The sequence below is a fragment of the Arabidopsis lyrata genome (assembly GCF_000004255.2).
Source record: "Arabidopsis lyrata subsp. lyrata unplaced genomic scaffold ARALYscaffold_1, whole genome shotgun sequence".
Classification (NCBI taxonomy): domain Eukaryota; kingdom Viridiplantae; phylum Streptophyta; class Magnoliopsida; order Brassicales; family Brassicaceae; genus Arabidopsis; species Arabidopsis lyrata.
This window is the reverse complement of record NW_003302555.1, coordinates 33,069,324-33,082,427: the sequence shown is the minus strand read 5'-3', so window position 1 is coordinate 33,082,427 and position 13,104 is coordinate 33,069,324. Positions and strand designations below refer to the sequence as shown.

The 13,104-nt window shown below is 38.3% G+C and overlaps 3 protein-coding genes and 1 pseudogene across 3 annotated transcripts; 3 read left to right on the top strand and 1 right to left on the bottom strand.

Moving 5' to 3' along the window:
- Positions 1 to 213: 213 nt before the first annotated feature.
- Positions 214 to 1,242, top strand: LOC110224517 (annotated as a pseudogene).
- Positions 1,243 to 1,648: 406 nt separating this feature from the next.
- LOC110224864 (E3 ubiquitin-protein ligase RHA1B) lies at positions 1,649 to 2,825 on the top strand. The gene has a single exon (XM_021012447.1). The coding sequence runs from the start codon at positions 1,768 to 1,770 to the stop codon at positions 2,290 to 2,292; it is 525 nt and encodes a 174-aa protein (XP_020868106.1). The 5' UTR covers positions 1,649 to 1,767; the 3' UTR covers positions 2,293 to 2,825.
- On the bottom strand, positions 2,677 to 5,474 carry LOC9330747 (probable elongation factor 1-gamma 2). Its single transcript, XM_021012446.1, has 8 exons — positions 5,369 to 5,474; positions 5,210 to 5,267; positions 4,737 to 4,886; positions 4,589 to 4,649; positions 4,442 to 4,494; positions 4,214 to 4,315; positions 3,591 to 4,077; positions 2,677 to 3,262 (listed from the first exon to the last, which is right to left on the bottom strand). The coding sequence occupies exons 2-8, from the start codon at positions 5,216 to 5,218 to the stop codon at positions 2,883 to 2,885; spliced, it is 1,242 nt and encodes a 413-aa protein (XP_020868105.1). The 5' UTR covers positions 5,219 to 5,267; positions 5,369 to 5,474; the 3' UTR covers positions 2,677 to 2,882.
- Positions 5,475 to 7,557: 2,083 nt separating this feature from the next.
- Positions 7,558 to 9,522, top strand: LOC110224516. The gene is made up of 3 exons (XM_021010616.1): positions 7,558 to 7,842; positions 7,933 to 9,419; positions 9,505 to 9,522. The coding sequence occupies exons 1-3, from the start codon at positions 7,680 to 7,682 to the stop codon at positions 9,520 to 9,522; spliced, it is 1,668 nt and encodes a 555-aa protein (XP_020866275.1). The 5' UTR covers positions 7,558 to 7,679.
- Positions 9,523 to 13,104: the final 3,582 nt, after the last annotated feature.

The following is a 13,104-nucleotide window of genomic DNA, read 5'->3' as shown; positions in this document are numbered from 1 at the left end:
AAAACCTAAAATAAAGACAAGCAACCAAGTTTCTTAGCTTTTAATCAGACGGTTGAGATGCTTTCTAATATGATGAGCATTGTTTTCCTTTTTTATTTTATTTTGTTGATATTTTCCATATCGTTGCATAAAATCCGCTGGCTTCGGTATAAAGATTTTCATGGCTTCTCTGAAACGCAAACGCATATCTTCCATATCTTTATGTTTCCTTGTATGGATATCCTTGTTTGCATTCGTAATAAAATCTAAAAACCAGACAGATTATTCTCAAAACCTTATGAGTTCTGACCACAATTGTTTTTAGAAACTCATATGGAATATGATTACCGAAAAACTGTTTTCATAGGATCGACCATGAAAACTTGAAGTCTTCATCATAGCATTCGCTTTTTTCCTTGTATTCCAATGTTTCTTCCTCCACAAGAAATCTCAGTGAAGCCCTTTGCTGAAGAACTGGCCTTTCCTAGGGATGCTTCCAGGTCTGCTCGTCCAAATCCCTCAAATATTTGACTGGACCGTTCTTGAGGCCAACGATCTGACTTTTTATCTCAAAGGGTCCTGGTTTACTGGAACAGACTTGTTACTCACGGCTGATCCAAAGAACATTCATCACATATTTAGTTTAAACTTTAGGAACTACCCTAAAGGACTCGATATCAAGAAGATCTTTGATGATTTGGGAGATGGCATATTAGCCGCTGATTCGGAGTTGTGGGAGGATCTAAGGAAGTCAAGTCACACCACTTTTCACCATCAAGATTTTCTTGAGCTCTCAATAAGTAGATAAGTAAGTTAAAGTAGGATGTTTTGCTTTTTCTTGATATTGCTGCTTAGAAAAACATCATCATGGACTTACAAGATGTGTTGCAGAGATTTATGTTTGATACTTCTTCGATTTTAATGACTGGTTACGATCTTATGTCTCTATCAATTTAAGTTGAGATGGTGAAGCTGTAGATCTCGGTGAAGAAGTGATCTTCTATAGATATCTCAAACCGTTGATTTTGTGGAAGCTTCAAAATGGGATTGGGATTGGTCTTGAGAGGAAGCTGAGAACTTGGATGGTCACTGTCAATCAAATGCTTGCGAAGATCATATCTTCAAGAAGAGAGGAGACGAAGATAGTAGTCGTGGGCATCATAGGAAACTATGAGTTTAAGATTGTTGAAGGTCACAAGATCTAACCAGTTCCTTCTGGCATTCTCAGTATGAAGCATGGTCTTAAAGTCACCGTTAGTACTTAGTAAGAAGATATGATTCTTCTTCTTGCTTGGCTTCTACGGTAACTATTAATAAGTGATGCTTAGTATCCATTAGGTGTTGCGTTTTGGTGTTGTTTACATTTTCCTTTTCTTCATTTTATATTTTAGATAATACAGGGTTTTGGGATTTCCTTTTAATCATTTGGATTTGATTCCACGATTTCCAAATTGAATTCGTAATTTGGATTTATTTAGATACTTTTAAATTTTATGGAGATTAATTTAAATTGATTTGAGATAATTTTGTAGAATAACAATTTACAAATCTTAGTGATGATTACTAGAGATTAAAAAAAAAAGGAAATTGTAAAAACAAAAAGGAGATTAAGAAAAAAACAATGGAAATTGTAAAAACAAAAAGGAAAGCGCCGACTAGAGTTTAGTTATAAAATAACAACAACACAAGATCACTTGTCAACATTCAACACAACACAAAGATCACTTCCTCTCTACCTCTGTCTCTTGTTCGATTTCATACCTTTGTCTGCTAATTCCAAAAACAATAATGTTTCCAGAAATCACCATCGATGTTAACGTCTTTCCGAGTCCACGCAAGTCTCCATCAAATAGAGTGGAGATATATGTCAAGCTTGAGAGAGACGACACGTGTCATGATGCCCCTCCGTTCCCAATCACGATCATAAACAACATGGTTAGCTTTGATCCACACAAGACCTCTTCTCTCCTCTATTCAACCTTCCAAGACGATCTCTTACGCAGTCGTCTCTGCGTCGAGATGGCTTTAGCATCCGAACAAGTTCCAGCGCCGTTTAACATGTACCTTCACGGTACAGTGAGATTCATCGGATCATCTTCTTCTAGTTCTACTCAAGACAATGAGACATGTGCTATTTGTTTGGAGGATATGTCAGAGGATGTACAAGACTTTCAAGAGATGCCGAATTGTCCCCATGTGTTTCATGATAACTGTATCCACAAGTGGTTAATTGATAATACTCTTTGCCCTCTCTGCCGCACTGTTATTCTTGAAGATGACGATGACGACAACCATCCCTACTACTCCTCCTAAACAGAGTCATGAAGATTTCTTTTTTAGGGTTTTTAGATTAAGAAAGATGGATTCATTCACACGTTTCTTTTGTTCGCCGCCTACTTGTAATAATCTTATAATCAAAGCTGTTACGCTAAAGATTTGTTGACTTTCTAGAGATAATATTGTAATGATTCGATTTGTTGGATTTTCTTGAGATAATATTATGAATATCTTAATTTAGGTTAATCTCTAAACTCATATTAGGTATTTGGTTTTTCGATTTCTTTGGGAACTTATTTCCTTTTTTAAACGATGTCTCTTTTGATCTCTTTGTGAGACTTTTTCTTATTGGGTACATGCCTCAAGCTGATGGATCATGCGGCTAGTGACATTGTTACACTCGAGTTTTGATAATAATGATAATAAACACAATAACTAGAAGTTGTAAAGTATTAAGTAAGACATTCTGTCACAATAACATGAGAAGCGACTAGTTCTTAAATCCAAGAAAGAAAACCGAATCTACGTTTCAAAAGGTTGTAAGGGACTCTAGAAGATATCAAAACGAGTAACAGAGTAAACCCCTATGGAGATAAGAGGGATACAACGGACAGTGAAGAGCCTTTTCACTTAAAGCATTTCGCGTCCAAAAGAGCCTCGCCTTCAAATGGCTCGGCATCTTCAATCATCTGGCTAACACGCTCCTTCTGTGCTTCATCTGAGATATCAACCTTAGTCCACTCGTACAGCTCCATGTCGTACACCTCATCCATTATGAACTTAGGGATCTCTGGTCCACGGAAGAGCCATAAACCCTTCACCTTGAAAGGACCCTCTGACCCGCAAATCAGCATCTTTCCGAAGGAGTATTTACGTGCCAAGTCCATACGCTGAAGGAACCCTCCTACCTTGTTGAGTGTAACAAAGGAGACCATGTTCTCATCGTTGTACTTGTAGTCACAGAACCATAGTGAGTACCCCTCTGGGTCATACATGTCCCAGAATCCTGCATTGAATACAAACATTGAAGGTAGTGAGCTTCTAATAGAATGTACTTTCAGGATCAACTCTTAAGCTATAAGTCTACTATATCTAGCTTGGGAGGGAATCTAGCAAACTAGAGCTGCTGTGAGTTGATTAGAGAGCACTGGTATTATAAGGAGTCACAACAGATTGGTAAGGGTATGGATTTTCTATTGTTGATCAGTTGATTAGGTTGACTAAGTCCGCAACAGTCTTGTAGCTTTGTTCTTAACAGATTGATTCTATAAGCCTAAATTTTTTTTCCTGCATCTCTTCAAAAACACATTAAGAGAAGTGATCATATAACATACCTTTAATAGCAACCTCACGGAAGTTGGATTTGGTGTTCGAGTAAAGCCTCTTCCAGTCATCAAGAACCATTGGGCTTGGTGGTAGCAAATCGAGAGGATTCTTGGCTTTAGGCTTTGGTGCTTCTTCCTCCTCAGCAGGCTTTGGTGCCTCTGCAACAGGGGCTGCCTTCTTAGGCTCCTCCTTGGGCTTTGCAGGCTGTGGAGCTTTCTTAGATGGAACTGGAGGGACAGCTTCAGTTTGTTTGGCATCACCCAACACCTTCTTGAAGTTTGGCTGGTTAACCATTGTCCAGAAGTATCTCTCAACATGAGGGAATGCAGAGGTAAATTTCTTGGTCATCACTGTAGCAAATCCCAAGTTCAAGTTGCAGATGGTGACAATATCAGCAAGGGTAACAGAGTGTCCAACAAGGTAAGTGTTGGAGGCGAGATGTGTGTTCAGAGCCTCAAGTCCTCTCTTCAATGCAGAAATTGCCGCTTCCTCAGCCTTCATTCATATAAACCATTATAAAGATGAGAAGAGCTTAGAATAGTCTACTACTAATCTTAGAGAACAAAAAATAGCATGATTTGTTAGCACAGAGAGTGCATGAGACAAGCACGAAATATGAGGGAAAACTTACTGGAGCAGAGAAGGGAGCAAAGCCCAATCTTGGAGCGAACCACTTCAACATGTGAGCGTCAATCTCCAACGAGGCAAAATCGATCCATTGCTCAACGTGAGCCTGAAAAGTAAACACATGCACAGACATGAATCAACAGTAAACAAGAGATGAACACAAAGGTACAATAATAGTAAAAACAAAACAAACTTTTTAAAAGGAGAGGCCATGGGATAAACAGGAGCTTACGTATTCAATGAGGGAGGATCCATTCAAAGAGTTGTCCCCATTCTTACGGCTCACTGATGTGGGATATCAAATAATGGATTATAACCAATTAATTCCAAGCAATGAATCATGTGGCACAGAAGAAAATAGAGGGAAATGAACTTATACCGTATCGGGCAATGGCATTGCTCTCAAAGATAGGACCTTCAGGAGTCTCAAGCACAGGAACCTAATAGGATCATAACCTTTAATTAGCTAGGATATTACAGCAAACATCAATCAAAACATACACCTTATCGAAAGAGAGAATTCACACCTTTCCAATAGGGTTCATCTTAAGGAACTCTGGTGACTTGTTAGTGACGCCCATCTGAAAGTCTGAGGCCTCCTCGATCTTCACACCCGCATACTCCGCAGCAACAAGTGCCTTATTGGCACCTTTGTTTCCCTTGTATGTGTGCAAAACCTGAAAATAGTAAGATTGGAACAAAATTCATCAATGAAACTCAACAATAATTGCATAGTTATATTCATCAAATTAGTTTCTCTATGCAACACAAAATCCAATTCTCAAGATGATTGAAGAAATACCAAACACTAACAAACAAAGCTCTAGATACACAAATCGAGAACAAATCAAAATACAAAACCTAAATCATTCCAAAATCAAACTATATTCTCAGATGCAACGTGCACGAATCAAATTCGAAAACTATCATCAACAGATCACTAAAAGCAATCGTCAAGGATCTAATCGAACATTTAATGAGCTCAGAAGTGAGTACTTACCAACGCCATTGCTCAAACGGAGAAGATATACGAACTCGGAGATTTTCTGAGTTCAGATCTAGTACCAAAGAAAACACCAAGTAAAATCAGTGAATCGTCGATGAAATTTCGAAACGAAAGAAGAAAATATGGAGAAGAAGTTGATAGATCGATTCTTACGAGAGAGCTTTCTGCAAAATTTTCCGAGAGAGCAAAGCGAGCGAGAGAGAAGATACAAAAGCGGCGGCGAGAAATAGTATAAAGAGTGTGTAAATTAGGGATGAGTGAAGTCGGTTCTCGAGAATATTCCTTTTTCGTTAGGTTTTGGTTTAGTTCGGTTTAGCTTTTGGTTTTGTCAATCTAATTTGGTTTGCTTATTTTTATTTGGTTAAAGATTATAACTTTTAGTTTACTATGTTTATTTCTCCAAAATGAATTGTCCAAATTTTACTAATGCTTTTAAAATTAGTAAAAATAATAGCTGTTACAAAATAATTTCTTTCTAGTTTCTACAAATTGGTGATATATGTTTTTGGTAATTTACCCAATTTACTTAACATGTCTAATTTCTTTCCTTTTTTTCCAAATTACTTGCCTTTTTCATATATATGTGTAAATTGGTCCTTTAATGTTGTTGCATATACTTTAGCAAAGAAGAGCCCTCAACATAATAGGTTTTGCCCCAAGTTGTCTTTATACTCCCATTTGGTTAAGTGATTATTTGTATCGTGTCTATGTTATTTTTCAAGTTATATATTATCCATATTTCTGTCAGAAAAACCAATATGATGTGATATTGGGAAGCTTGGAACACGAAGCTAAGGAGCAGCTTGAACCAGAAGAGTTACTTGACCAGTCAGTATACCAGTCAATCGAGCAGGCAATCGAGCAGTCAATCGAGCAGGCAATCGAGTACTCAATGGACCAGTCACTCCACCTACTACTCGACCAACTACTCGACCACCAGTCACTCGACCAGTCACTCGACCACTCAATCGACCATGCAGCTGAAGACTCAATGAAGCTTGAAACTGATGACGCAATGGACCACTCGATCAAGCACTCGACCAAGTATGAAGATGGAGAGCTTGGAGCTGAAGAGAATGTTACATTGTATCTTTCCAACGGTCCCATGACAAGATCAAAGACAAAGCTACTAAATCAAGCCATTACAACACTTCTACAACAGATTGAGGGCAGCCTTGAACATGATGCTTGTCCAACCGCATTGGTTACGATTAAAGCCTTTCAAGTGATAACAATGGAGGTGTGTGACTTGCACTCTTTTTCCCTCCTCTTGGTTTTGTCCCAATGGGTTTTCCAAGAGAGGTTTTTAACGAGGCAAGCCCACACACTCTTTACTCGAGCCCGTTGTTGTCTCGCAGCCCATTGCCAAGGAGAAGCCCGTTTTAAATTCGAATTCAGTCTTTGTGTGTTTAATTTCGTTTTCTTTTCCTAGGTTGACTCTACAACTTCCTAGACCCTCTTCTACCTCTTTAAAAACACTTCTTCTCCTTGTAATCGAACATCAAACAATTTCTTATCAAAATCTCTTTCTGATTCTGTTTGATCATGAGATTGGTGTGTAATATCCTTTCTCACTTGTGAATGCTCTTGGTGTGTCATATCCAAGCACGAACAAGCCCAGAAGTTCAAAGGAAACTCGCAGCCTTTGGAAGTTCTACTCGACCCTTCACCTCCTCACCATCACTCGATCGCATCATCATCACTCGATCGCATCTTCATCATCATTCGTCACTTGATCACTCGATCCGTTCATATCCAACACTTACTCGATCACAAGCCATTCAAACCGTTCAGCTTCGCCGATTCACCATTCTATTCGATCTCGCCTCATCTACTCGACCACACCTTCTCCATCACTCGATCGCATCATCACCATCATCACTCGATCGCATCATCACCATCATCACTCGATCTCACATCATCACCATTCATCATTCCATTCAATCCGCTTCACCGATCCATCACTCGATCACACCATCACCACCATCTACTCTATCACAACAACTACTCGATCACATCACCATTCTTGATCATATACTCGATCACCACCACCAAAAACAGTCAATCCGCAAACTGTTTTCATCCAACCTCACGAAGTGTATTCAAGGGACATAGATCTTCATCCAAGATCATATTAAGTGGTATCAGAGCCACTTCGTGTCAGGTTGTATCAATCTAGACTTTTCGACTTCTAATTTGTGTTGCGAAATTGTTTCATCGTTTAAGGCTTGAGTACTTATCCGATTTGAATGAAACTTGTTAAATCGTTTAGATCACGTTCTGAACTAGTCAAATATGTACTCGATCGAGCGATTAGGAACAAAACTCTTTGACTTCTATGCTTGCTCGATTGGGATTCTTTAGAAGTTGTGTAGAATCTTGACTTTTCAGATTCTGATTGCTTTGTTACTCGATCTACAAGGAACACTTTACTTGTTTATTTTGTTTTGGTCATTGCAGGGACATGGTGAACGCAAAGGAAGGAGAAAACTGCAGCAAACTAGTGCTTGAAGCTCTCACAGCCACAATGACAAAAATGATGGACGAGAAATTTGAGGCTTACAAGAAAAGAAAGGAACAAGAGCTTAAACCCAAGCCACCAGACAACACATTGAGATCCACATGGAGTAGCCTGCAGAAAATCTCTCATACTCCTAAATCCAAACTTGTGCTTTATTGTGATTCTCCACCTGCTAATGCACTCTATAAATTTTCAGGAAAAAGAGACTACCTAGAGTGGGAGATAAACATGGACGAATGGTTTTATTACCACAACTTCTTGAGCGAGAAGAGTCTAGGAAGTGCAATTAGCCAACTCACTGGAGACGCTTACAACTGGTGGGTACAAGAAGTTGATGATCGCTGGTATTACAAGGAGCCACCTATCACCTCATGGAGAGATCTTAAGAAACTACTAAGGAATAAGTATGCTCCGCAAGCACCATGCACTCCACTAGCTAATGCCACAGTGCAAGAGTTAGCAGTTAGAGAAAAGAAACCAGTCTCACATCGACGTTTTGCTACTAAAGAGAGATCTGATCATCATAAGAAGAGCTTAGCTCCCAAGGAACAAAAGGAAAGCGCTAGGAGCAACTCCATAGCAGAAGAACAATTTAAAGAAGAAGTTCTCAAGATTCTCAACACTTATAACAAACCCAAAAAAGCTAAGTGTGCTCTTCCTTCTCCTTCAGAAAAAGCTAAGTTTCCTCTTCTTACTGAAATTGTGAAAGATACGTGTGATCTGTCTAAGAAACCTGATTTTGTGCTTGAAAATAATCAAGCTTGTGAAACACTAATCCAATTAGAACCGGTGCATCCGAGTAGTATTGTTACTGTTTCGCAGGTCGTAGAAGATGAATCACTAGAAGAAACACCAAGGAGTTTTCCTTCAGTTAGTCACTTGGAGCAGCCACTCGACTTCGTTCCAGAACCAATCCGTAAGGCAAATGGATGCAAACTAAAGCACTGTAAGGAAACTAATTTGTTTGTGTTAGTTTCTGCTCAAGATGAAAAACGTTTTGGTTTAGAAAAGGTAAAAGAGTTTCGTGTTTCAAAATCTGTTTTTGACAAAATGATTCCAACTTTTGAAGCATTCAAACCTGAAGAATTCTTTAGGTCAAATGGTTTTCTTTTTGATGAGTTTCATGAATTTAGCTCTTCTTTGAGGATTTCTTTGTGTAGCAATGCATTTGAGCTGTTTAGAAGTAAAACTAAATATGCATTGGTTAAAACATTTTCTGAAACAAAACATGTGCTTAAAAACATGTCATGTGAATTGAACCCATTCATTGAGCTTTGCAATCCCAATGTGAAAGATCATGTTCTTGAATTTTCTACTTCAAGTATAATGCACTTGCTCTGTCCCATGAGTGCTCAGAAAAGAACAGGAGCAATGGAGAAGCATAAATATTTAGGAGAATTGACATCAAGGAAAAGCACATTCAATGTCCTACACCATAGCCATGAAGACTTGAGAAGAGCTAAAGGTGCACTAAATCCATTGACGATCAAAGAAAAGCCTCCTGATTGGCATCAACCTCCATACATCCGAAAAGAATCCAAAGACAGATACATGAGTGAAACTAGGGATTTCACTAACGGTAATTCAGTGTTGATGCTTGGTCAAGGAGAAAGACTCATGTGTTCCATTCAACTCAAGGAGAATCCGCCAGATGCATTATTTGAGCAGAGGAGCATCCCTAAGGTAAGTGTTTACGTTCTCAAAAAGCCTTTTATTCCTTATCACACAGATATGATTCGCTTGTCTTTGTCAAAAGAGCCCCATGCAGGTGTTAACGCAGTCTTGAAGAACATGGGAAGTACTAGAAGAAGAGAGGAAGATAACCGATTCAAACCACCTGATTTGGACCAAGATAAACATCAAGACCTCAGTAGCTACATACTGATCAAAGAAGCACCACCAGATGGAATATACAAGCTGAAGCTAAAGCCAAGGATGGATAGACCCTTTCAAGTGCTCCAACATAACAACAACAAACATCATCCAACTGATCTCCAAGGTAAGTACAATATTGGTAAAGGTTTTAATGTTACTTTGTTTCTTTTGATGCAGATAAAACAGATTTGAGGTCAAATCTTTTTCAACTGGGAGAGGATGATGTGATATTGGGAAGCTTGGAACACAAAGCTAAGGAGCAGCTTGAACCAGAAGAGTTACTTGACCAGTCAGTATACCAGTCAATCGAGCAGGCAATCGAGCAGTCAATCGAGCAGGCAATCGAGCACTCAATGGACCAGTCACTCCACCTACTACTCGACCAACTACTCGACCACCAGTCACTCGACCACTCAATCGACCAAGCAGCTGAAGACTCAATGAAGCTTGAAACTGATGACGCAATGGACCACTCGATCAAGCACTCGACCAAGTATGAAGATGGAGAGCTTGGAGCTGAAGAGAATGTTACATTGTATCTTTCCAACGGTCCCATGACAAGATCAAAGACAAAGCTACTAAATCAAGCCATTACAACACTTCTACAACAGATTGAGGGCAGCCTTGAACATGATGCTTATCCAACCGCATTGGTTACGATTAAAGCCTTTCAAGTGATAACAATGGAGGTGTGTGACTTGCACTCTTTTTCCCTCCTCTTGGTTTTGTCCCAATGGGTTTTCCAAGAGAGGTTTTTAACGAGGCAAACCCACACACTTTTTACTCGAGCCCGTTGTTGTCTCGCAGCCCATTGCCAAGGAGAAGCCCGTTTTAAATTCGAATTCAGTCTTTGTGTGTTTAATTTCGTTTTCTTTTCCTAGGTTGACTCTACAACTTCCTAGACCCTCTTCTACCTCTTTAAAAACACTTCTTCTCCTTGTAATCGAGCATCAAACAATTTCTTATCAAAATCTCTTTCTGATTCTGTTTGATCATGAGATTGGTGTGTAATATCCTTTCTCACTTGTGAATGCTCTTGGTGTGTCATATCCAAGCACGAACAAGCCCAGAAGTTCAAAGGAAACTCGCAGCCTTTGGAAGTTCTACTCGACCCTTCACCTCCTCACCATCACTCGATCGCATCATCATCACTCGATCGCATCTTCATCATCATTCGTCACTTGATCACTCGATCCGTTCATATCCAACACTTACTCGATCACAAGCCATTCAAACCGTTCAGCTTCGCCGATTCACCATTCTATTCGATCTCGCCTCATCTACTCGACCACACCTTCTCCATCACTCGATCGCATCATCACCATCATCACTCGATCGCATCATCACCATCATCACTCGATCTCACATCATCACCATTCATCATTCCATTCAATCCGCTTCACTGATCCATCACTCGATCACACCATCACCACCATCTACTCTATCACAACAACTACTCGATTACATCACCATTCTTGATCATATACTCGATCACCACCACCAAAAACAGTCAATCCGCAAACTGTTTTCATCCAACCTCACGAAGTGTATTCAAGGGACATAGATCTTCATCCAAGATCATATTACAATAGAAATAAAATTGGTTAAGAATCAATTATAGCTTTAAACAAACTTAAGTTAGTAATAATCATTCTTCTAATAGTAGTACAAAGAGTTTATGGCGACCTATTTAAACATTTATTTAACAAACTGTACTGTTAGGATTTGTCCCATGGAACATGGGCTGACTCGTTGAACTAGAAATTTTCTTTACTTGAACTTGGATGTGTTTGCTTTCTTCTTCGAATAAATTTTTTTGTGAACTTCCTTCTACAATGTCTCTTCCATTCTGCTTGAATAACACATGCTGCCCACTTCCTCCCTTTCACCGAACAAAATTACCTGAATACATCATTGTCGAAAAGAAGAAAACAAAACTTACTTGGGTTATTCATTGAAGTAACTTGAATAACAAGTTACAAGGTTTAATATGAAAAATCTTTAGGGTTATTATGTTGAAGTTAACTTGAGATATAAGAAATGTTTCTCGTCACACCAAATATGAGATAAAAACTAGAAACCCCTACGCATTCAATCACACACATTGGAATGTATTGGAGTTCATGGGTTTCACTTCGTATTTGAATCATGACGGTCCATTGCCTTATTTGGTAAACTCAACAAAAATTAGCGATTAAAATGGAAAGTCAATAAAAATTATATCGATTAAAATAAAAAGGCAATAAAAAAAATAGCGCATTATTTTACCCAAATTAAAGTTAGAGTTTTTTTTTTGTATTTTTTGACAGATTTTATGACAACTTTCCCATATTAATATGTAGTTTAGTTGGTTGTATCCATATTGTTGGTTATGCTGAACTCGCATTTTGTTAGAAAAGGAAAAAGAAAAAAGAAACAACCTCACAAAGTTACTTCTCTGATTCATGTATCTATGTGGTTTCTTCCTCTACATAGATATCCTAAACGATAACCAAAAACGAAGTTTTAGACCATACAAACTAAACTTTAAATCCGAAATGATGTATCCTTTTTTTTTAATAACTTATGTTGTGCTTTTTAAATTCAAGCGTTACCACAATGGTAATTAATATATGCAGGATTTTGATACACCAACTCCAAGTGAAAAAAAAACTCTTAATTAAGTAGCTTCCAAAACTATTTAAAGGGCATTATTGGTAGGTCCACTAAACTATATTATTGTTCCTATGTCATCATACATGTATAGATATTTTTTTATTGAGTTCAATTTCTTCTACGAAGTTTACAAAATTGGTTACCTTCCACAAATCTTTGCGTATCATTTCTTCACAACTTACTCCTTTTGGTCAACAGTACCAACAACTTTCAAGCATCTTCCTCCTCTTCTTCTTCTGCTCTGCGTTTACTTTGTGTGACTAAAAATCCAAACTAAAGATATGGAGGTTCCAATCTGGCAATGGTGTTTGATCGTCATAGCGATCATATTCTTGGCAATTGCTTCTCATTTTTTAGGAAGAATCTTGTGTAACCCTCGAGAGAGAATCGTAGATAGTAAAGTCGAAAAACAACATGGACCAGCCGCCGAAGGAAAGACTGGGAAAGGTGGCTCTGACCAACTCGTGTGATGATCTCAAAGAGCATGCATATATCAAGTTTCTTTTTCAAGTTTGGATGGTAATTTGTAAGTTCATGCTATTTTTATACTCTTGTTGTAAAATAATACTAAATATAAATGATCACATCCATATATATGTGATCAATTCCAATTTCACAAAAATAAGCACACCGGAGAGAGCACAAGTGACTAATACAATAGTAAGTTCCTAAATTTGCTTTCCATTAGTTATCATCGTCTAAAAAAACAAAATGCGATTCGGATTAAAAAAAGTTACATGAGTAGTATTCATATTAAGGGAAATCAAACTTTAATAGTTTGACCCCAATTTATTTTTGTTGATAGTGTTGAGCTTGGTGTTGGAAATCAAGTGATACC